Source organism: Glycine max, chromosome 18 (genome assembly GCF_000004515.6).
Source record: "Glycine max cultivar Williams 82 chromosome 18, Glycine_max_v4.0, whole genome shotgun sequence".
In the NCBI taxonomy this organism is placed as follows: Eukaryota; Viridiplantae; Streptophyta; class Magnoliopsida; order Fabales; family Fabaceae; genus Glycine; species Glycine max.
The window spans coordinates 54,957,902-54,981,861 of record NC_038254.2 but is presented as its reverse complement, the minus strand read 5'-3'; the positions used below and the strand labels follow the sequence as shown (position 1 = coordinate 54,981,861).

Here is a 23,960-nt window from a genome sequence, read left to right as displayed (position 1 = left end):
TACTTATAAAGTGGAACTGCCTCTGCATAAAAGTACTTGTGGTTGATATTATTCCAATTTATTTTTTATATTTTTAAACAAAAAATATCCAAACATAAATTATAATAAACTCATTTTTATCAAACTTAAGTTTACAGCGTATTTTTTAATTCAAACTCATGTTTATAGACTTCAATTCAAATATGCGCTTTGTTCATACTGAGTACTTAAATCACCGGTATGCAGCACATTGATTCATCCAAAACATCACGTCAAGACCTTGCATACATTTTTTCATCCATATCCTTTTAGACTCACCATCCTTGAATCACAATCACATCTCTCATAATCCAGAACGATAAAAAGTCACTCTTTCATAGGAATTCTACAATATTTCGTTTAATTATAGGTGCAAATAGCAAACTACTCGAAAAGTGGCAGAATGTTTGAGAACAGAATAACAAAGCAGTTAGTTGTACCACCATGCTTTGCCAGCTTCAGTAAAATGACAAACATCAGATCTATTCTCTATACTAATCTGCTCAAGACAAGGAAAAAAAACACTTCTCAACTGGATCCATCATCCAATACCAGATCCAAATCTACATAATTTGATTTAGAAAATCCTATGTTAGCCACATTTGCTTCTGCACAACAGTGCATCGAAATGACCTGAGCCAGGGGAGCTTACCTGTTCGATACATGAAATGACCTGGCAAAATGAGTTACAAATTAGGGGTGATTCAGTTTTGCATTCAATCAAAGCTACAGATGAAAAGTGGGCAAAAAGAAAATACATACCACAAGTCACCGTATTTCAACTATCCACGTTAACTAAAAATATTGCTCGATATCCAAAATCCCAGGAATCATCAAAATAGCATATGTTAGCATTTGATTCTTCCTTTTTTATTGAACTTCCTAAATACAATACAAGACACTAACATCTAAGAAATTCAGGTCCTCCAAGCCTGTTACGGTAAAATCCTCCAGACAAGTGCTTAAGGTAATGCAGGGTTAGCAATGGCAGAAGGTTGAAATTCTGCCATATAAACACGCCATGGTGGGCCTCCTTTCATATATTTCCTATGGCGGTTGGCAAAAATCCAACACGCCTTTCTGCCGTGGCGGATCTATGGCTGCTATTAACAACACTCAGGTGATGTAAGCATACCAATATGGATCAGATAGTAAAGCATACAAATCAACAACTAAAAAATAGATGTTTTCCTCTTTCTTTTTAAGCATTCACACTAGTCCACCTGGAGCATTATTTCAGGTGCATACATGAACTAGAACGTATGACAACATGGGCCACACAAAAAAAGAGACATCAATATGTCATAATTTTTTGTGTAAAAGCCATGTTAGGCATCTAAACGTTTTATTGCAAAAGCTATGCCCAAATCAAATGAGCCCCCCTCCACCCTATTTAATCATGGCTTGCGACAAGCATTTACTATATTATTCTATTTCTGAATCATGAAAGGTTTTACATGCCTCCAAATGTATTACCTTAGCCAAGAAGCACATAAACAGATTCCATACCTCCAATTCATCATATCTGAAGTATGTGAGTACATCCATAAATATGATTTATCAAAGTCAAAATGATGAATACCCATAACTTGTTAATGACAGAGGAAGATGTTGACACCTGCAATACAGACAGACAGAGAAAAGCTCTACCAAATTTTGATGTATAAAGAGTGGGTCAACTTTTACCAGGAATCAACATAATTTTGATTAAAATAACTAAAAAAGTTCGCTTTGCAAGTAACACTGAACTGTCATGAAAACAAAACCCAATCATAATGACAATATAGGTATACAACTGTCAAAGGATCATAGCTACATGGTGCTTTAAATCTAAAGACAACTGAACAGGAATTGAAAAGCAGCCAAAATGGCAAGCCAGCTTTATAGGTTCTTGGGGGAGCATTAGTTATCAAGCTTGTGAAATAAGGTAAAATGGACATTGGCCAATTTCAATAGTCTCCACATGTTTGGTCCCCTAGGTAGAGGTGTCAAGGTGGGCCATGAGTTTGTCAAAACCTGGTTGATCTGGTCTTCCGGTTTAGGCAGTGGGCTTCAGGCTTCATAGAACTCAGCTGTTTGGATGGGAAGGGAAAGGCAACAAAGGGAAAACAAGAGCATCAGAATTCTAAAAGGTACACTGGTCAGGTTAAGATATCAATCTGTTATATACTACTATAATGTGAATGGCCTATATTATAGGAAGTTGCCAGATAAAATACAAAAATAATGAAAACTGTAATCTACCTGCAGGGACCCATCAAGTTTTAGTAAGCATGGTTTCTCCTCCGAGAAGAACCATTCTGAGAAGACCTGACAATAGATACTAAATATCAGCATTGATGAGCTTTATTTAGAACACTCTCAACATAATCAATAATCAGTAAGAGTAACTTCCTCATAACATGGATCAGTGAAGAATATAAAATAATAATAATACTTGGGGCATAAATAACTTGATTAGTTACCCATAGGCACTAGTCCTTCCCAAAGAATAATTTCCATAAGCTCCATAAGCACCACCACCACTACCAAGCTACAGATATATGAAATCAACAAATTGAGAAATGAGAAATATTAGTTGAACTGGTGAAGCTCATTCACACTTGAAATTTTCACAAGCGTGTGGTTGAAAAAGAACCTGTGAATTTCCATAGCTTCCATAACCATCACCAGATGCCAAATCACTTGAACCTCCATACCCACTGGAATATCCACCACGTCCATGTCGTTTACCATCTCTACTGTCATAGTTCAAACCATCTGATCCATCAACTGAAGCAGGAAGATATGGAAGCACCGGAAGGAATCCTGAGACAGCACGCTCCTTATCAAAAAGATTTGCTCTTAGCCGTGTAAGTGCTTGCACAAGAGCATCCTTAGCAACATCAAGGTCACCGGAAATCTAAACAAGGGTTCATATAAAAGCCAACATAGTTTAGAATTATAGGGAACTGCAACTTCTGATAACACAAAAACAATATTTTACTCAATAAATCTTCAACGATACCCTTACCTGCACCATTTCATCATCTTCAGATGCAATTTTAGGAAGATTTTCCTTCGACAGGATGCGGATGTTTGCTTTTGTAAGCCTCCTCATTTCAGTTACAATTGTCCCTCCTTTACCAATAAGGCAACCAATTCGGGAGGTTGGCACCAGAAGACGGGTAGTGAAAGAGACAATTCCTGAATCTCTTTCCACTTTCTCACTGCACCGAGGTTGCAATCGCACAGCAGCTTCTATAGTTGGAGAGAAAGAATCCTCAAAAAACTGCATAAACAATTTAAAAACCATCAGAACCACAAAAAAATCACATATACATACCACACTTGATCATCAATATTTCACCTCTTTCATTGAAATGATTATCAAACAGTCATCTCCTTCAGTAGCTGAACTATCAACTTTGATGGTTGCCCCAGAATCCTGCCTGATTTGATTTATTATGGCACCACCCTTTCCTATCACACCACCAATGTTCCCAGTAGGACAGACAAACCGAACTGAAAACTCTCTCATAGATGCTTCATCCCTTGGGGCAGGATACAAAGAGCGTGACCAGTCACCAGTATCACCCTTATACCCCCCATAAGCACCCACAAAAGGAGCCACTCCCATAATTGGAGCCCCTGCACCAGGACCACCAGCTGCATACCCACCAGGAACTGCAGAAGCAAGCAGATGCTGAGACCGCGATGGATTATCACGAATCTGAGCCGCAATTTGAAACAGAGCTTTCTTCACAACCGCAGCCTCACCAGAAATCTGCACTTCCACAACAAGCAAACTCAGCTTAAACCATTCAAGTGCATTCCTATGTTATAAGTTTCTGCTGCTGTAGTTTGAAGCTTGCAATGTGTATGTGTTGTTCACAGCATTCCTGTGATGTATGCAAACTACCTAGGAAAGTTAGATATCCTAACGAATTCTGCTATCAGTGATCCAGCTTCATAACAGATTGCCTATCCAAGGTTTTAAATTGCAATTGTGATCATTTTGTTGCGATCATTTAGCATTAAGAAAAATAGTGGACAAAATGACATGGCTGCAATTGCAGTTCCGATGCAGTCACGGAAAGCCAAAAAACCATGACATCAGCAGCCGAAATAACGATTGGTTGCAGACAAGGTTTTACAGATCGTTCTATGACTGTGATTTCAGCAAAAGAAAGATTTTTGGATCTCCGTGACCACAATTTAGTCTGCATTTTGTCCGCAGTATATAGTATCCCAACAAAAACGTGACCTCAATTTAAAACCTTGTTGCAGACCATTTTTAAAAAACTTGTGCCTGTCAGAACACACTATGAATATAAAATCTCAATTGAATTCAGTTATCTATTCATATTTTGAAATAAAACCTGTCTGATTCTTTCATCGTTTCTCCTCTCACCATCCTAAACCTTCAACATACAGTCTCAGTAGTATTATAATATAAATTCTCAGTTTCTTGCTTAACGAATTCCAATTATAAACAAAAAGATTCAACATTTTTTTCATTCAGATCCAACAATATAAAAAAATCATAAATTGACCTGAACAAGTTCATCGTTGCTTAACGCGCAAGGAGGCAAGCGGTCATCCTTAAGGATCCGAATCTGCGCGCCGGTCTCGCTCCGTATATTCTGCACGATCTGGCCGCCTTTTCCAATCACGCATCCGATCTGATCGGACGGCACGAGAAGCTTCGCGGTCACGTGATTCCTCTCGTCGTCCTCGTCCTCACGTGCGTCCTCGGCAATCACGCGCTGGTGAACCCTAAAAAGCGCGTCCTGCGCGGGCGAGACGAGATCGCCGGTCTCGTCGAAGTGATTGGTCTCCTCGGAGGAGCTGTGGATGGTGACAACACGCTCGTCGCAGCCGGGGAGCGCGTCGCCGATGCGGATCTTGGCCTTGGTGTCGGCGCGGAGCTGCTTGACGATGTCGCCGCCGCGGCCGATGACGCTGCCAATCTTGCGGACGGGGCAGAGGTAGCGGAAGACGGTGTCGTCGGCGGTGATGAGGGAGGAGGAGGAGTCATCAGCTGCGGGGTTGCGGCGCTTGTTTTTGGAGCCGGCGTCGGAATCGGAGTGCGAGTGGGAGCGTTTGCCGTAGGAGATGCGTTGACCGGTCATCGTAGAGAGTGGGGACTGTGTGTGTGCCGTGAATTCTGATATCGCCTACGGTTACGTAACCGTACGGTTTCGGGAGAGAAAGGATTGGGGGAGTGTATGTTCGCGCTAGGGTTGCAGAAATTGTTTCAGGCTCCTTATATGATGAATTCTGGCCGCCTTAATTTATTATTTAAGTTAAAATATATTTTTTGTTTTTATAAATATCGAAAATTTTGTTATATTTTTTTCTTTTATTTTTTTCTTACAATTAGGCTCGGAGGAATGTTACTCTATATCATATTTCTTAAAACTTAAATTATAGATTAAATTATATTTTTTCGTCCTTATAAATATTAAAATATTTAAAATTTGTCTTTGTAAAATTTTGATTTTGTCCTAAAAAATTAAAATCTATTTTTTTTGGGAAGAGTATTTAAACCTACATGTTACTGTTTCCTTAATTTCATCGATGGTCATGAGGTTGAGTGGTTTATGAAAATTAAAAACTATCACAAAATGCAGAAAAAAAATATAAAAATATATATATATTTCTCTTTTCTAAATTCCTTTTTCTCTAACTTTTTTCATCTTTTTCGAATTTAAATAAATAATTTTTTTCGTTTTAGATGTTTTGTTCAATTGCAATGTCTAGCACTATTGTATTGACATAGTCATTTTATTCTTCTTTAAAATTTTATTCCTTTTAAAATCTAATACTTTCCATCTCAAACTCAAGATTACGAATATCAATTTCAATATTCTATGAGAATCAAACATTACCGACAAATTCAACAACCTGACTTCTGAGTTCAGCTCTCTCGGATGGGCATGGTGGAAAGAAGTAAAGAAAGTTAGGAAGAAAGAATTTACAAATTTGTGGGTTTTTTTTTTTGGAAATCACCTACTCTCATAGTCATCAATGTAACAAGTGAAAGATTGACACATGTGTTTGGATTTACCCAAAACTACATTTGGGTCAAAAATAATAGATTTCAATTTTTTTATGATGAAAAAAAGGTTAAAAAATTTACACTTATTCTGAACATTTCGATATTTATAGGAAGCAAAAACATATTTTATCTTATAATTTAAGTTTTAAAAATGTCAGGGACTCGAATTTGTTTAAGTCTACTTCTGCGCTAAAAAATAATACATTTTAATTTTATGAAAAGAAAAAAAATACCAAAAATTTTATAGTGACAAATTCCAAATTTTTTTATATTTATAAGAATGAAAAACATATTTTATCCTACTATTTATTATTTATATCATTTTATTTATTATTTACTATTTATATTGTTTATGTTTTTTCCTTCCTCACCTTGGCCGCTTTCGTTTGTACCTTTGGGGGATGTTGGGGACTTGTGGTTATCTAATCTAACTTGCAAATACAACTGTCCTTTAGCTGCTTTTATTTTGGGGCATATTAAGATTAAAAAATAAAAAATATTTATAATTTATACTATTGAATTGAATATATAAAAACTATTTATACTTATTGTATTTTTGTGAATATCTTCTTTAAAAGATAATCAATTCTACTTAAAATATGATTAGATATTAAATATAAACATCTTTTTTAATAAAAGTTCAAATCTTAATAGTTAATTTTTTACCTACTTCACTTGATTTTATACAAACAATCATTGATTAAAGTAATTTTATTTACATTTCTCTGAGATTTTCTTTCAACTTTTTTTGTTTTCTTTTAAAAGAATTTTATTACAAAAAATATATATTTATATTTATTTTATTTGACCTTTTTTAGTTGTTTGATTTTTTAATGTTTTATATCGTATATCATCTTTAATTTTATTTTAATTTATCTCTTATTGATAATAGATAATATAAGTGTATTTGATACCCACACAATCTAAAATAAAATAAAATAATAAAACTGAATTGAAAAGCAAAATCATATATGAAATTTTCCCTTCATATAACTTCTCGTTTAGTTCTTTTGAAGTCATTGAAAATATTTTCTAGTTTAGTTGAAGAATCTCTCCAAATAAAAAAAGATTAAATTGAATTAAATTTTCTAATTTATAAACCAATCTAACTTTTTTTCTTACTCAAAGATGTTTAAGCCATTTCATTCATAACCAAATTAGCAATACAATGAGATAAGTTCATAAAAACAAAAGAATAAACATAAAATATGGATACCCATGTAAGAGCACCAGCCAGCATATTGATTTGTCTCCTAAGAAACTTCACAACAAAGTTTTCATTCCTATCTAGGATATATTATTACATTCAACTATAATTCTACTTAACTCAGACGCCAACGGACTTGTCATTCAACTTATTCACCACTGGTATGCAGTCTAATTGAAGTCATACTCAAAGGAAGGAAGCCATTGGAGTGGCATGGAATAATCCGATAGCTTCTCCAAGAATCACATCATAGCAAACCTGGTGCAAGAGAGTTTTGGCTCCTATAAAGAGGTCACTACTAGCTCTAAATCTCTAATACACATGCTTCATCCCGTAATGTTGCTTTGGCTTCAGAAGGTCGAATCCACATTGCATTTGTGTTAGTCAGCTTATGGTTCCATATTTGTAGGAGCAGTTGTGTTTTTGAATAAGTCTATCACATTATTAGGAAATAGTGGGTCATATATGCGTAATATGCGTGAGCAATTTTCTTTTGTTTTCAGTTTCACGATTCTGATGTAAGGCTATATATTAGCCAGGTTTGTTTTCAATAATAGAGGGTGAATTTCTTCTTTTACGTAAGTTCTGTGAGACTCCAACATTTTTGGTATCAGAGCTCCATCACAGGGCCTGATCCAAAGCAGAAGCAGCAGTCTTCTAAGTATACAAAGTTATGGCATCAAAGAATTCGTTTGTGCAGCCTGCTATACCAAAGTTTGACGGGCACTATGACCACTAGGCGCTACTCATGGAGAATTTCTTATGTTCAAAGGAGTACTGGGTCTGGTGGAAAATGGAATTCCTAAATCAGCGGAAGGAACACCTCTTACTGAAGTACAAAGGAAGAATATTGATGATCAAAAGTTAAGAGATTTGAAGGCAAAGAACTACCTATTTCAAGCATTAGATCATTCATTCCTAGATTCAATTCTTAACAAGGATACAATAAATGATATATGGGATTCTTTGAAACAGAATTACCAAGGCACTTCATGAGTCAAGCGTGCACAGTTGCAAGCTCTAAGAAAGGAGTTTGAAATTCTCCACATGAAGGAGGGAGAATCTGTAAATGATTATTTTGCTCGGACACTTACCATAGCCAACAAGATGAAGGCTAATAGTGAAAACAAAGGCGATGTTGCAGTAGTTGAGAAAATTCTGTGATCCATGACTCCCAAGTTTGATTATGTTATGTGTTCCATTGAGGAGTCTAAGGATACAGACACGTTGACCATTGATGAATTGCAAAGTAGTCTCCTCGTCCATGAACTACGCATGACTTCTCATGTTGAAGAAGTGCAAGCCTTGCAGATTGCTCATACAGATCAACATGCAGAACAGGGACGAGGTCGTGGAGGCTTTGGACAATGCAGAAGGGGACGAGGCCGAGGACATGGCAGACAAGGACTTGATAAATCCACTATAGAGTGCTTTACTTGTCATCAACTTGGACATTTCAACCGGGAATGTTCAAACCAAAGAAAGAAGGCCAACTATGTAGAAAACGACGAAGACACGTTATTGATGGCCTGCACAGATATTACCAAGGCGAATGAAGAAGGTGTGGTTTCTTGACTCTGGATGTAGTAATCACATGTGTGGGAATAAGGAATATTTCTCAGATATTGATGAAAGTTACAGAGATTCAGTCAAATTGGGCAATAATTCCAGTACGGCTGTAATTGGCAAAGGTAACGTTCGGTTAAACATGAATGGTAACACTTATACTGTCACTAGAGTCTTTTTTGTACCAGAATTGAGGAATAACATATTAAGCATTGAGCAATTACAAGAAAAGGGACTAGCATTCTGTTTCAACATGGAAAGTGCAAAATGTTTCATCTTGAAAACGGTTTGATCATGGAAACCACAATATCTTCCAATCGCATGTTCATGTTGCATGATATGTCTCAACCTAACAAATCCACTTGCTTTCACATAGTTACAGAGGATATAATGCATCTTTGGCATTGAAGATATGGACATTTAAGTTTTCGGGGTTTAAATACGCTTTACCAGCACCGTATGGTATATGGTTTGCCAACAATGAAAGTGCCAACAAAACTGTGCAAGGACTGCATGGTAGGGAAGAAATCACAAGCTTCATTCCCAAAGAAGAGTACTTGGAAGGCTACACAGTTTCTATAACTAATTAATGCAGATATTTGTGGACCAATCACACCTATCTCCAACAGCGAAAAAGGTATTTGCTCACCTTTATTAATGATTTTAGTAGAAAAACTTGGATTTATTTCTTGACAGAAAAATTAGAAGCTCTCAATGTCTTTAAGAATTTTAAAATTCATGTTGAGAAAGAAGTTGACTCCTTAGTCAGAGGTTTACGCACTGATCACGGGGGAGAGTTTACATCATAGGATTTCACCAATTTTTGCTGTGACAATGGTATTTATAGACAGCTGACAACTGCATACACACCACAACAGAACGGGATTGCCGAACGAAATAACATAACCATTATGAACATGGTTCAGAGCATGCTTTCAGAGAAGAAAATGCCCAAAACTTTTTGGGCTGAAGCTGCCACCTGGTCTGTGCATATTCTGAATTGGTGTCCCACACTAGCAGTACAAAATAAAACGCTGGAAGAAGCCTAGAGTGGAGTCAAGCCTTCAGTTAAGTATTTTAGAGTTTTTGGATGTATTTCTCATGTTCATGTGCCTAATGCTAAAAGAACCAAGCTAGATGATAAAATTCTATGTTGTATTTTGTTGGGGGTTAATGAAGTATCAAAAGCATACAAACTTTATGATCCGATTTCACAAAGGATCATAATAAGCAGGGACGTTGTCTTTAACGAAGTTAACAGTTGAGATTGGGATAAGAAGTATGAAGAAACCATCTTATGTGACTTAGATTGGGGTGATAAGGATGTGGAACCTGTTGTAGAAGAAAACATTGAAGAACATGAGGTACGACATAATATTGATACCCCAAAAGAGGATATTATTTCCTCTGATTCTATGGCCTACACTTCTAGTCCCGTTTAAAGAAGGTGTAGAAGACCACCCCTTTGGATAGAAGAGTATGAAACTGGAGAAGGACTTTCTGAAGGTAGTACAGAAGCTAATCTGGCTATGTCTGCAAGTGAAAGTGATCCTACTCACTTTGATGTTGCTGTTCAAATTGCAAAATGGAGGAAAGCCATGGATGAGGAGATGGAAGCCATAAACAAAAATGGCACATGGAAATTGATGGAATTACCTGATGGAGCACAGAAAATTGGAGTAAAGTGAATTTATAAGACAAAATTCAAAGAGAATGGAGAAGTGGACAAGTACAAAGCCAGGCTTGTAGTGAAGGGGTATGCACAAGAATATAAGGTAGACTATACAAAAGTATTTGCACCAATAGCCCGCATGGAGACAATTCGTTTGGTGGTAGCACTTGCAGCTCAAAAGGGATGGACCATCTATCAGTTGGATGTAAAGTCAACATTTTTACATGGAGAGTTGGAGGAAACAGTGTATGTGGACCAACCTTGTGGTTATGTACAAAAAGGGGATGAGCATGAAGTGTATAAGCTGAAGAAAGCCCTTTACGGACTTAAGCAAGCACCACGTGCTTGGTACAACCGCATAGAAGCATATTTTTTTAAGGGAGGATTTGAGAAGTGTGACTACGAGCATAGTTTGTTTGTGAAGAGAGAAAAGGAAGATATAATATTAATTGTTAGTTTGTATGTTGATGACCTTATTTTTACTGGAAATGATGAGTTGATGTTTGCAAAATTTAAAAGCTCCATGAAGCATGAATTTGACATGACAGATCTTGGTAAAATGAGATATTTTTTGGGTCTTGAAGTGATGCAACGAATAAATGGCATTTTCTTATGTAAAAAAATATGCATTAGAGATGCTGCAAAGGTTTGGAATGGATAAAAGCAATTCGGTGCAAACTCCAATTGTTCCTGGCGTTAAACTCACAAAGGACGACACTGGTGCAAAGGTGGATAAGACTTGCTATAAACAAATTGTGGGAAGTCTTATGTATCTAACATCTACTCGACCTGATATGATGTGTTAGGATTCACGGTGGTACTGCGAAGGCCAGAGGCTAAAAGTGGTGGCGCAAGTGAGGGGAGAGAATAAGTGGTTGCCCGTATTCGAGGAAGGGCTCCTCCTAAGATCTATAGGTAATGCTTATTCTCATTATCAATATGGTAAGATCCAGCAGTTTATATACTGCAAGGAGTACAAGCATGAGGCGTCTAACGGCCATAACGGAATGCGCAACTGACTGTAACAAACTAATGAGCACGTGTCTTATAGCTACTAATTTGCACGTGTTGAGACTCCAACATTTTGCTCGTGCCTTATTGAGGAGCACATTGGTAGGAATTTTTAACTTCCAAATCAAACCCCACTTGCCAACAAACATGTAAATGGGAATCATCTACCACTTCCTCCATCAAAAGACAATAAGCAGATCTTACTATCTATTATTATCCATGTCTCTCAAGGGCCCAAATGTGTCTGTCATGATCCACCAGATTAAACAAAGGGACCTATAATATAGATTTTGCCAATTCATCATCAAATAAATCATTGACATGAGGCACATTCGAAGACTTATTATTTGTCATCAACAACCTACCAACATTTAGATTATGTAAGTTAGAGGGATATTGCTCATTCCAACAAACACTACCACGTTTCTTCAACCATAGTTCATTCCACACTCTAATTTGATCCCCAAACCCAATGACCCATCTATAGCCTTGTCCCAACAACATTGTGAAGCCCAAATGCTACGCCAAGAATAAGAAGGATTGTGACCCGACACAACTTCTAAAAAATCCCCCCTCGAGAAATATTTAGCTTTGAAGATTCTAGATACCATAGTACGAGGGTGGAAATATATTTCCAACCTTGCTTCCCTAGCATTTCCCCAACATTACAAGGTTAAAGCCATAGAAGTCCCTGAATCCTAGCCCATCTAGTTCCTTTGGGACAGTGAGCTTATCCCACAATAATCATTTAATACCCTTTGACTCCCTCGAGCAAGAACCCCACCAATATGAGTTCCACATTTTCTCGATTTCCTCACATAAGGACGAGGAAATAAATAAATGTTCATACTATAATTAGGGATGGCTTGAGCATTATATTGAATGAGTATCTCTTTTCCAATAATAAACAATGTGTTTCCTTTCCACAGGTTCAACTTTCTCTAGATTTGCTCTTTCACATAATTAAAAGTTGCCTTCTAACTTTTCCCCATGCTAGTAGAAAGCCTCATATATTTCCCAAATCCCAAACCTACGTTAACATTCATAATTTCAAGGATGTCCTCATGTAATTGTTGGCTGACATTCCTGCTAAAAACAAGTTTAGACTTCTGGAGATTAATTGCCTGCCCTAAAGCCTTCTCATAAGTGGTAAGAATGTTCTTCATGGTTATGCATTCCTGAGTTTTGTTCTGAAAAAAAAAAAGCCATATGCAAAAAACAAATGAGATATAATAGGGGCACCTCTGCAAATTTTGATGCTATGCACATCACCGTGACCTTCATAGTTTCGAATAAAAGAAGAGAAACCTTCTGCACAAAGAATGAACCCTGTCTCATACCACACCTTTTATTCATCAAAACTGAATAATTCAGTGGTAACACACATCATCATCTATTTAATCCATTTTTTTTATCGAATCCCAATCTCCCTCCTCCAAATAAACCCAATCTACACGGTCATATGTCTCGCTGATGTCAACTTTCATGGTCACTTCATCAGTTTTGCTTTTGGTTTTATACTTTAAGTAATGGAGGATCTCCGTAGCCACTAGAGCATTATCTAGAATAAGTCTGTCGTATAGACTTAACTCAATTCTACAAAATTGGCTTGAAAGGTGAGGATTGTTCCTTACATCAAATCAAGATAGTGTTGAGATAAACTATATAAGTGGGGAACAATCCTCACCTTATAAGTCAATTTTATAGGGTTGAGTTAAGTCCAAACTCATTTTCTAACATGCTGAGCCTATCCTAAATGGATGCTTATTTGTCACCCATATAACTTAAAGAAAATAATTAATATTATCTATCCAATAAGATGCATAAATTATTTTATAGTTTATCTATTAAGAATTTCACATTTAAGCATGTTTGACTGAATAATTTAAGGATAGATGACCTTATAAATTTTTTTTTATAAAAATAAAACATTTTAAAAATTCTTGTATTGATTTATAGGAATAATCATATTAATGTGGAAACAAGTCATAAATGATACTAAAACGAGTTGTTGATGTTTTAGAAAAAACTATCTAAAAAAAATTAATTTTGATAGAAGAAAGATTCTAACCAAAAAAAAATTATATAAAATATCATTCTGTGAAACATCATAAATATAGAATATTAAGTGTGTTAATGATACATGTAAATTAAGACTTTAACCCGTTTGACAAAAAAATATAGACATTAGACATACCATAGAGGTTAAATAAGAAGCCAGCACAGGTTAAATAAGGTATCGCAATGCTCACATTTTGTGATAGCAAAAAAATCTAAAACTTTCGTTCTAGAAAACCAGACCAAACTTTTCTTTCTACGGTGGCTCCAATTTGGCCTTAACGAAACGAAGAATCTCGCATCGATCGCGATTCGAACATCGGAATCTGGAAGCAAGCGATGTCAACCTCGAGCCAGCACCAGTTCCGATATACACAAACCCCTTCCAAGGTCCTGCACCTTCGCAACCTCCCCTGGGAATGCTCCGAGGAGGAGCTCAGAGAGCTCTGCAGACCCTTCGGTAAGATCGTCAACACCAAGTGCAATGTCGGCGCCAATCGCAACCAGGCTTTTGTCGAATTCGTAAGTAACTCCCTTTCCTATTCTTTTCATTCCTTCCTTATTTTTTAGGGTTTTTAGCCGTGTATTTGTTTATTCATGAGAAATTTAGCTCTGTTACACATGAGCTCTGGGCATCACAATTAGGCCTTTCATTCTCTTTCTCTCTTTTCACTCTGTCCGTGCATAAATCCAACCAATCTGCTCAATCATCATGGACTGGGTAAAAAATTTGGATGATTAATAAAAATAAACCATTGATTATGTTTTTTTTAAATTAATGAGTTAAGATATTAACAGTTTTTGTAAGGAGTGAATTTTTAAAGGGAGGGTTTTTGCTGACAAGTAAAGAAAAAGGTGATGGAGATCGAGGTCTCTTGCAGCTGCAGATATCAGCGGTGGGCATAGAATTATAACTTTTCCGGGTTAGGTATGGTGTTCGTAGCCTAAGAAAACCCATAACATATTCAGGTGGAGCTTAAAGTCTCATTGCCGGAATTTACTCATGCACTGATGCACACCACTTTGGCTGTTCAATTTTGTTTTGAGTTGAGACAGCTTCTCAAAGAAGCCTTCTTCTTATGTTTAGATTGAAGATTTGATATATTGGGAATATTAAGCTTGCCATGCAATAAAAACGTTTACTTTGTAAACATTTTGTTTTTGAGACTGTTCATCAGTTAAGCTTATTTTCCCTTGAGTTTTGATTGGTATTATAATTTACAAGTGACTGATTAGTGTCTGAGGATGTGTTTTCTTATATTTAATGATACCCGGTCCTTTTTTTATGATTTTTTAACTCTCAAGTATACATGCTTTACCAGGTGGATCTAAATCAAGCCATTTCGATGGTTTCATATTATGCTTCATCTTCAGAACCAGCTATGGTTCGTGGTAAAACTGTTTACATTCAGTATTCTAATAGACATGAAATTGTCAACAACAAAAGCCCTGGAGATATTCCTGGAAATGTCTTGCTGGTAACTATTGAAGGTGTGGAAGCTGGGGATGTGAGCATTGATGTTATCCATTTGGTAAGTGCGACTCAGTTTTTTTCATTGCTCTGGTTCACTGTTGTGTGTATGTGTTTTTGCATGCTTCTATTTGGTTAGATGCGTGGTGTACATGTTTTAAGGCTTGTGTGTGGATGAAATGTTTAACATGTGATTGGTCATGATCCCAATAAAACGGGTTAATCTTAAGAGTAAACGTAATAAAAATTCCTAATCCAAGAATCATATGGTAACATAAGGATATGGTTATTGGTTATATGTATCAACTTACAGAAATGTCTCTCTTTTTGGATTATGTATTTTTTCTTTTTTCAGTTTAGGAAGTTTGAAATGTTTAAATAGGGTGCATGGAAAATGTTGAAATGTGCTTTAGTTTATCTAGGCAACAACATCTTCACTAAATTAATTTTTGTTTCAGTAAAATTTTAAATTTTTTATGGGAAATGGTAAACTATTTTATTCTGTTTTTATTATGTGAAAATATTGTTTCTAATTGAATTCTGCTTTATATTTGGGTTTCATCTGATGTTCCTGGGAAACATTGAAGTCTTATGCAAATTTTTCATTCTTATTACATCTTTTTCTTTGCCCTTTTGGGAGGGGCAAAGGTTCTCTTGTGAATGAGTATAAGGAATCTGGGTTTTAATACTTTTTTATTTAGAGTTCCTTTTTTGTTTCTCCATTTAATAATATGATCTTTTATCTTTTGCCCTTTTTATTTAGAGTTAGACATGATCCTGATTAAATCATGTGTCATTTTTTTTTACTGAAATCGGTTGAACCACAGATGGTGATCTCTCATATTTAGATACTTTTGTTGGAGACAGTTTGGAATATTTGTCATGTACGTCATACACCTTTCTAAGGTCACGCATATAAGTACAGGTGTCATTCTGCACTTATTTCTTATCTGTTTAGAACTTATTTTTCCTTCTTGACATGGCTTTGTGATCTCAAAATTTGTGATGTTTTTTCAGATTGTGTGCTGACCTATTATCTTCTAACATTTACATTTAAGGAATAACTGAATGAGGATTAAGGTGAAAACAATATGATGTATGAACTAGTTATTTATTCTTTATTCAGGTGTTTTCTGCTTTTGGCTTTGTTCACAAAATTGCTACATTCGAAAAGACTGCAGGTTTCCAGGTTAGTGAATTATTATCAATTGCACTGCCTCCAATGTGTTCCTGACTCTGTAAGTTTTGACAATGTTTAATGCCATGGCAGGCTCTGATTCAGTTCACTGATGCTGAGACCGCTTCTTCAGCTAGGGATGCACTGGATGGAAGAAGTATACCAAGGCAAGTAGTGCCTTTTGTATTATTTCCCTTATTCTTCAACCCCATCTATAATTCTAGTTATAGCTTGATTCGTCCTAAATTTGCTGAATCACTTGTGGTTTGGCATGTAGATACCTGCTTCCAGCCCATGTTGGTTCTTGTAACTTGCGAATTTCATATTCCGCACATAAAGATCTGAATATCAAATTTCAGTCAAATCGCAGCAGGTAATGATGGTAGTAAAGACAAGTATCATATATTATTCTTCAGATTTTATCATTGGTTTTTCCTTAGAAACTCAAACAAATTGTGAAAGCTATTGTATTTTACTTTTTGCGGTGTTCTCTAATTTGCTAATTGATATATGTGCTTTTATCATCTAGGGCTTACTGAAGCTTGGTAGTCAGGATACAGTTGACTTGCCATGACCACTTAGTAATTTTCTTGATCATTTTCTAGCTGTTTGATGCATTTTCTGTTGATGTTGTTGAAATCCTTGTTCCTATGTTATTGAAATGTATTGAACAAGCTTTTTCTTTTAAAGGTTTTTGTTATAACATGTTGACAATTTGATGCTAATTATTTGTAGTTATTGTCAATGTAATCTGGTTTCCATCTTTATCTTTGGAGGCAACTCTGATGTTTACAGTACTCCACTGCCTCATAATTGTTTCCACTAAGTAGTGAATTATAGTTGTAGAGGCAGCTTCTAGTATTGTTAATTTAGTTCTTCACTTAAAAATAAAATGGTTTTTAGACCTGAGATTGACTGGCCATCAGGTTTTACTTTCTAAAATATCTTTTGTATTATTTTTTTTTCCTTTGACTGGAATCTCCAAATTTGAAGTATTGTTTACTAAATCAGGTTACAATCCAGATGTCAGGAATAATTAAAAATCAAAGCTCTGTAATTGCCAAATCTTTTTTACCTCTATGATTGAATTTCTTGATTTTACTTGCTATAATTTTGTTAATGTGAATGGCTAAATTCTATGGTTGTTAAACAATATTCTTGATTTCAGGAGAACATTTTTGCTAAAACAATTTAATATAGTGACAGTGAAACTCCAAGAATAAGCATGTGTCTTGATTTGTGAACTAAGCATCTCCTCTATCAGTCTATTTAATACTGCATAAATTTAGCAGGCTTGTTCATCACTCTTGTGATTTAAAATCTTGCCAGTCAACCATTTTGGTTCAATGCATCTAGAGTCTAGAATCTTGAGATCTCTATATCTGTTTAATGTACTCTATTATTTTTTAATGCTTTGATTCATGCACAACATTTACTTAACGTGCATGGTTAAATTTCTATTTTATGAACTTTCTTTCTTTGATATTAGTCTTTTGTCAACAGTTAGAATTATTGCTTTTTTTCCCGTGACTTTTCAGGGACTACACAAATCCCATGCTTCCTGTTAATTATACTGCTATTGAGGGGGCAGTACAGGTATTTTATTGTTTTATGCTTTAATACATTCTCCTTTTATTATTTTTTAGTATGTGCTAACAAGCATATAATATTCAGACTGCTGTAGGCCCTGATGGGAAGAGGAAAGAACCTGACAGCAATGTGCTTTTGGCTTCCATTGAAAATATGCAGTATGCTGTTACTGTTGATGTCCTCCACACGGTGAGAATTTGTATTTTTCTGCTTAATGTCCAAACCTGTAAGTGATTTATAATCTCACATCACTGGTCTATCTTTACAGGTGTTCTCTGCATTTGGTACTGTCCAGAAAATTGCTATATTTGAAAAGAACGGTCAAACTCAGGCACTGATTCAGTACCCTGGTATTAATCATATTCAACTGTTAGTTCTTGAACTAGTAGACTGTGCCCCCTTTTTATATATATTTCTAAAATGTATAGTTCTTGATGGTTCCATATTAATTCTATTATGCATTTCATTCTTTATTGTTATTATTTCATTAACCAAATGCTTTCCTTCTGCCCCAATGTTGAATGAGGTTTATGTTTCTTGCTAATAGATGGACATTAATTTTGGTACTTTATGGTTTTGAGATAACTAGTATTTTTATCCGAGGAATAATGTGTTCATGTTGCTTTAGAGGAAATTCTGTTACACAGGAGAAACTGGTCATTTTTTTAGCCTCTTTCTTTACCTTGTTTTATTTTGGCATTTGCGAAGGATTTCTTATATACCCTTTGGCTTTTTCATTTTTTTTCTAATAATATTTCATGGTTTTGACAATTTTTTTTTTCACTCCGGACTTTATGAAATATAGAGTCTTGCAAATTAGGTTCCATATTATGTGGCATATTTGACACATGTTTAAATATAATTACAGGGAATGGAACTGGGTAGCAGATTTACTAGCCCTCCTGTGCGTGTTTCTTGATGAAACATTTGTTTTTGTTCTTGATCATGTGTAAACATTTTTTTGCAGATATCATAACGGCATCAGCTGCTAGAGAAGCTCTAGAGGGGCATTGCATATATGATGGTGGCTATTGTAAGCTTCATCTATCATACTCTCGTCATACTGATCTCAATGTAAAGGTATAAAAATATGTGTTTATGAGTTAATGTTCTTGAGGGGAAAAATGAAAAAGGGGGGAATATTAAAGATATCCTTAGAAGCAATGTGGACACTTGATCAGAAAGAGATTTGGTTCTTAAGTGTATGCTTCTTGACACTTGATTGACCTACCTTTTGTCGTAATTTGTTCATTATGGTTGAATAATGATCCCTATTTTGATTTTAGTATTATATTATATAATTTGTTTTGGTTGTAGGCTTTCAGTGACAAAAGTAGAGACTATACAGTGCCAGATCCTAGTCTGCTAGCAGCACAAGGTCCTGCAACAGCTTGGCAAAATCCTCAGGCTGCACCTATGTACCCTGGCAGTGCCCCTGCTTATCATACTCAAGTTCCTGGCGGACAAGTGCCAGCATGGGATCCAAACCTGCAGGCAGTTAGACCGAGTTATGTATCAGCACCTGGTACTTTTCATGTTCAATCTGGTGCAGCTCCTCCAATGCCAGCCTATGCGCCAGCCGCAGCTATGCCTGCTGCTTCCTCACCTCATGCACAAAGCAGCCCCATGGCTCATAATGCAAATCCAATGGGAATCGCCCAGCCCAGGGTTCCACCCAATGCAAATTTACAGTCCAGTGGTGCTTCACTTTCAGCTCCTGGTTCCTCACCTCTCATGCAAACCAGCCAAGCTGCTCAAGGATTGGTTCAGCCAAATGCAAGACCTGGTGGTGCTTCACCTCCAGGTCAACATTATTATGGTTAGAAAGTCAGTTTTACTTTTTACATGAATGAAAGAAAAATGTTTGGTGGAAGAAAGAGTGATAATATTATTATTTTGTTATCCGGTTGGAAATTTCATCATCATCATCATTATTGTTTTTTGAATGATGAAATTTAATTTTCAAGGAAAGCTTTGAAGGTATTCCCCTACTCTTTTTTTTGAAGGTATTCCCCTACTCTTTTTATGTTACTTTACTACTTATTTTGAAATTCTATTTTTCATTGAATATTCACGTAGACAAAATAGAGGTGTTTGTTTGTTGAAACATCTTTCTCTGCTCAAGGTTACCATGAAAAATAACTAAAAAGAATTTATTCTTTTATTTTTCAATGGATCGAGGAATTAGTTTGTTTGAATCACTAAAATTGACTCCACTATCACATCATACCGATTGCAAAAACAAGGATAATTCTTATTTGTTGCAAGAGTATGACTATCTACTAACTCCCCTTACTGAAGGTGAGGACTGGAAAAGTAGAGAATGTAGATTACTTGAAATAAAAAAAGTTGTCATCTTAATAAAATGTAGTGAAAAAAAGTCAATAACGATTGGCTTAAGCGAGGATTATATAGCATCCACGAAACAGTATCAAGTTTTGTGTACTCTAGCTGATGTTTGAGAAATGCTTTTTTCTAAAGCAAATCCAATGCAATTACTTTATGTTGGTTAGTTTAGCAATTTAAGAATATCATTAAAGTAAATGAGTTCTTAACTTCTTATAGAATTATGAAAGATGCTTATATAAGCAACTACAACCAGGGTTGCTTAATTAGTATGAAGGATGCTTATATAAGCCAGCATAACTATGGTTGCTCAATTATTAAAAAAATAATTTTCCAAGTCAAAGTAGAGAGATCAAATCCAGTTGTATTTTATTATTGGATCGGAGTGAAAAGTAATGAGTGTTCTTAAAGCCTATTTAATATTAAGTAACTTATTAAAAGAGTTAAGAATTAAAATTAAATTTTTACATTAAAGATGCTCTAATGTAAGTGAACTTTCTCTTAGAAACTTTAATTTATCAGATCTAACATAAATGAGGCAGATTAATCTCTCACACATTCTCTCTCTCTCTAAACAGAACATGTTTCGCATCCTTTAATTAAGTTTGAAACTTGTTTTCAAACCGGTGAAGCTTAAATTGATAATGTCAAGAATTAAAGTTGATCAGGTACAATTTCAAATATGTATATATAACGTTTAAAATAAAATAATTTTTCATAAATTTCATTTTAGATAAAGCATGTGCATATGCATGTCCCTTTGGAAACACGAGAGGGCGAGCCAACATATATTTATTATAGGGTCACATTTTGAATTAGATTTTTATTTGGGTGCACCATGTCCTCCTGCAAGCCCATAATTAAGATCTCGAGATACTAAATTTTTTATTTAAAGGATTAATTTTTTCTAATATATTTTTTTCATACACAAATATTGAAATTCTAATCTCATACTTAATACTTAAAAAATAAAATTATCAACTAATAGTGGTGAATGTTAGATTTCATCTTAAAATCAATTGACACTAAATGAAGTTGCCTAACAGATATATAAGTTGTACTTTAAGGACTGAGACAGATGATGTGAGACTTCCTAACATCCCCCCTCCACAGATGCCGCCGATATAGGCGGAGAAAGCCATCGATATAGGCGGAGAACTAAGACGGACTATAAATTCTGGTACTATGTTAGATTTCAACTTAAAATCAATTAGCATTAAGTGAAGTTAACCAACAGATATATAAGTTGCACTCCAAAAACAGACGATGTGAGACTTCCATCAGTGGATCCATTTTTTAGTGAGGACAATTTTTTTTAATGTTTTTTTATAAAAGAAAATATCACAAGCTTTTACACAATACATAATGTTATGACAATAACATCCAAAATACTTATACTTTTACAATTATAATTGTTCTTTTATATATTTTTATATTTCAAAAGTGTTGCGCTGACAAATTATGGTGCTAATTTTAGGATTATTTAGTTATTTTTGGTGGGATTATACCCAAGTTTTGTTAGCGACAAATTCCTTTGTAATAAGGCAACACTTTCGAATTACGGATTCTGTTAGTTTCTTGATTGGGTTTTGATCTAGGACTCCCCATTCTTGTTTTTTTTTTTTATCCTATTTCAATATTATTTGGTGTGATCTCATGGAGGGTTTGTAAAGATGGCAACATAATTGGGATGCATACACATTCTTCACTAATTTTATAAAAAAAATAAAAATTCAAAGTGTTCTATAATTTTTTCATTGTCAATATTATTAAAAATTAGAAAGATAAATAAAATAAACACCAATACATTCTTATCTTTTGTCTCTTATAACTTTTTACATTCATTAAAAAAAAAAATCTCACGAGAATAATGCCAATTTTTTATACAGATAAAAATAAAAATGATCGAATAAATTCAACTAAAAAAACCTTTATGGGGTTAATTTACTCATACCATTTAACGTGGATCCTCCACTGTCGGCCAACTACGTTAAACCATGTTGCAACATTTTAAATTAGATGAAGATAAACCTCACAACTTTTTGTTAGGAAAGAAAACAAAATAAAGAAGAATCTAATTTGTGGACAAAATTGAAGGATAATCTTCATCAAAATGTTCACTAGCTCTCTCCTATGCTCTAGGCTTCCACGTTATGTGCCATGCAAGGGGAGGCATCATCAATCCGTTTCCAGTTGCTGCAGCCAGCAAAGTACAGTAATTTGGTACCAGAAAGTCTCTAGCTGTCAATGATTTGAAATATAACCTAAAATTGCCTGAAACTGAACACACACTCACACACAATTAACAAATGTCAACTTTTAAAGTCCCCAATAGATGCGCTTTTCTGAATTGGCTGATTAATTAGGTTTCAGAACTTTATGTGTAAGTCAGGTACTTAATTATGAAGCAACCGGAAAGTTTTGATTAAACACTATACACGTGTATTTGTTCCTAGATATTAATGAAATGACTTTATCATAAAAATGTGATTTTAAAGTACCATGCATGTTGAGAAGTACTCTATTCGAATCTTTTTTATAAGAAATAACTTATGGTTATAACTTTTTTTTATATATATAAAAGATTAAAAATTACCTAATATTTTTTATAAAATTCAATAAATTAATTATTTTTTTTAATATATAAGTTAAAACTTTAAATGTCATAAGATCTAAAAGGGAATAAGTATTTATTATGAATTTTATTGATGATTAATTTTTATCAAAAAATTTAATTGATCTTTTTTAATGAGTTATCTCATAATTATATTTTTCATTTATAAAACTTGCACCTAGATTTTGTTAAATGATTCTGAATTGAATTTCATTCCAAGTAGCATGAAGTTGGTATGATAGTAATGATGTGGTTGATTAATTGTACATGAATAAAAACAAAGTGAAAAGTGACAAGAAAAGAATGTAAGTTTAGATTGCAGTAGATTTTGACTTGCCACACAGAACACAAATCCATGTGCGTGCCTAAGGAAGAAGCTACGTGAGGGTTGTTGTCCACAACCCCATGTTTTTATTATGGGTCATGTTCAATTATGATGGTGCACTGTCCTTGTCTTAAAATAAAGGGCTAAAGTCTCTCGTGGTAACACCATGTCTGCAACAAAGAAAAGCCTGTTGGTTTCTGCGGATTCTTCCACTAACTTGTGTTGACATAGATAGGTGCTTACGCGTAGTTTGCACCCTTAGGTGACGACACTTCTGAAATTATAACGTTAGATCCGAGATTTTACTATATACATAACATCGGTGGAAAATAACATCAATTTTCAAAGGAATTTGAGCTGATTAATTATATGTGCCATGTGAGAGGCTGAAAAACTCTATTGCTGTCTCATATAAGGTTGAAAATGGGCTTCTAATAAGTCTGATTTGCTTTCTAAGTTTAAGACCAAAGTTTGACTTATTTATTTAATGAGTCTCTTTTTCTAAAGTCTAACATAATCTTTTTCTTCAAATTTTATTTGACTGAAAAAAACTTAATTAAAAAGCCTACTTTATAATGAAAAAAAATGTTTTCTTTTATATAAGTCATAAAACCTATCTTTAAAGTCTAAATTGAAAAAAAATTCTTTAAAGTCTAAATGAGTCAATGAGTAAAGATTTCATTTATTTGAACATTTAAGTTAACCAACATTATGTATAATTTCAAAACATTACATTATATAATTAAATACAATAATACTATCACTATTGGCCTACATAACAATATCTGAAGTGTTCCTTAATTAAGTATATGACATTGTTAGACTTACTACATTTAAAATATTATTTTTTTTACAATATTTT

General features: G+C 34.7%; 2 protein-coding genes across 10 annotated transcripts; one reads left to right on the top strand and one right to left on the bottom strand.

Annotated features, from left to right (window-relative positions):
- Positions 1 to 351: 351 nt before the first annotated feature.
- LOC100793526 (KH domain-containing protein HEN4) lies at positions 352 to 5,270 on the bottom strand. Of its 8 annotated transcripts, none has more exons than XR_419668.4 (8): positions 4,554 to 5,270; positions 3,368 to 3,784; positions 3,032 to 3,289; positions 2,657 to 2,920; positions 2,484 to 2,551; positions 2,263 to 2,328; positions 671 to 1,636; positions 352 to 581 (listed from the first exon to the last, which is right to left on the bottom strand). XR_419668.4 is itself a non-coding variant. In XM_014770856.3 (8 exons), exons 1-6 carry the CDS (start codon positions 5,130 to 5,132, stop codon positions 2,283 to 2,285), a joined length of 1,632 nt encoding a protein of 543 aa, XP_014626342.1. In that variant the 5' UTR covers positions 5,133 to 5,270; the 3' UTR covers positions 352 to 581; positions 671 to 691; positions 2,263 to 2,282. The 8 variants fall into 8 exon arrangements, 4 of the variants coding, with proteins under 4 accessions (XP_014626342.1, XP_006602916.1, XP_006602917.1 ...); XR_419669.4 differs by having other exon boundaries at positions 352 to 691; positions 781 to 1,636; XR_005889749.1 differs by having other exon boundaries at positions 671 to 691; positions 781 to 2,328; positions 4,554 to 5,269.
- An 8,478-nt stretch (positions 5,271 to 13,748) lies between these two features.
- On the top strand, positions 13,749 to 19,804 carry LOC100792308 (polypyrimidine tract-binding protein homolog 1). 2 transcript variants are annotated; one of them, XM_006602851.4, is made up of 10 exons: positions 13,749 to 14,097; positions 14,898 to 15,107; positions 16,173 to 16,235; positions 16,317 to 16,390; positions 16,501 to 16,596; positions 17,762 to 17,819; positions 17,898 to 18,002; positions 18,082 to 18,163; positions 18,781 to 18,846; positions 19,131 to 19,804. In XM_006602851.4, the coding sequence occupies exons 1-10, from the start codon at positions 13,915 to 13,917 to the stop codon at positions 19,139 to 19,141; spliced, it is 948 nt and encodes a 315-aa protein (XP_006602914.1). In that variant the 5' UTR covers positions 13,749 to 13,914; the 3' UTR covers positions 19,142 to 19,804. The 2 variants fall into 2 exon arrangements, with proteins under 2 accessions (XP_006602914.1, XP_003552536.1); XM_003552488.5 differs by having other exon boundaries at positions 13,750 to 14,097; positions 18,781 to 18,893.
- Positions 19,805 to 23,960: the final 4,156 nt, after the last annotated feature.

Coding starts and splice junctions, on each gene's coding strand:
- LOC100793526 (XM_006602853.4), bottom strand. CDS start 5,132: ATGACCGGTCAACGCATCTCCTACGGCAAACGCTCCCACTCGCACTCC. Junction 3,290..3,367: donor TAATCATTTCAATGAAAGAG/GTGAAATATTGA, acceptor TTGTTTATGCAG/TTTTTTGAGGATTCTTTCTC. Junction 2,552..2,656: donor GAAGCTATGGAAATTCACAG/GTTCTTTTTCAA, acceptor ATATATCTGTAG/CTTGGTAGTGGTGGTGGTGC.
- LOC100792308 (XM_003552488.5), top strand. CDS start 13,915: ATGTCAACCTCGAGCCAGCACCAGTTCCGATATACACAAACCCCTTCC. Junction 14,098..14,897: donor ACCAGGCTTTTGTCGAATTC/GTAAGTAACTCC, acceptor ATGCTTTACCAG/GTGGATCTAAATCAAGCCAT. Junction 15,108..16,172: donor GCATTGATGTTATCCATTTG/GTAAGTGCGACT, acceptor TTCTTTATTCAG/GTGTTTTCTGCTTTTGGCTT.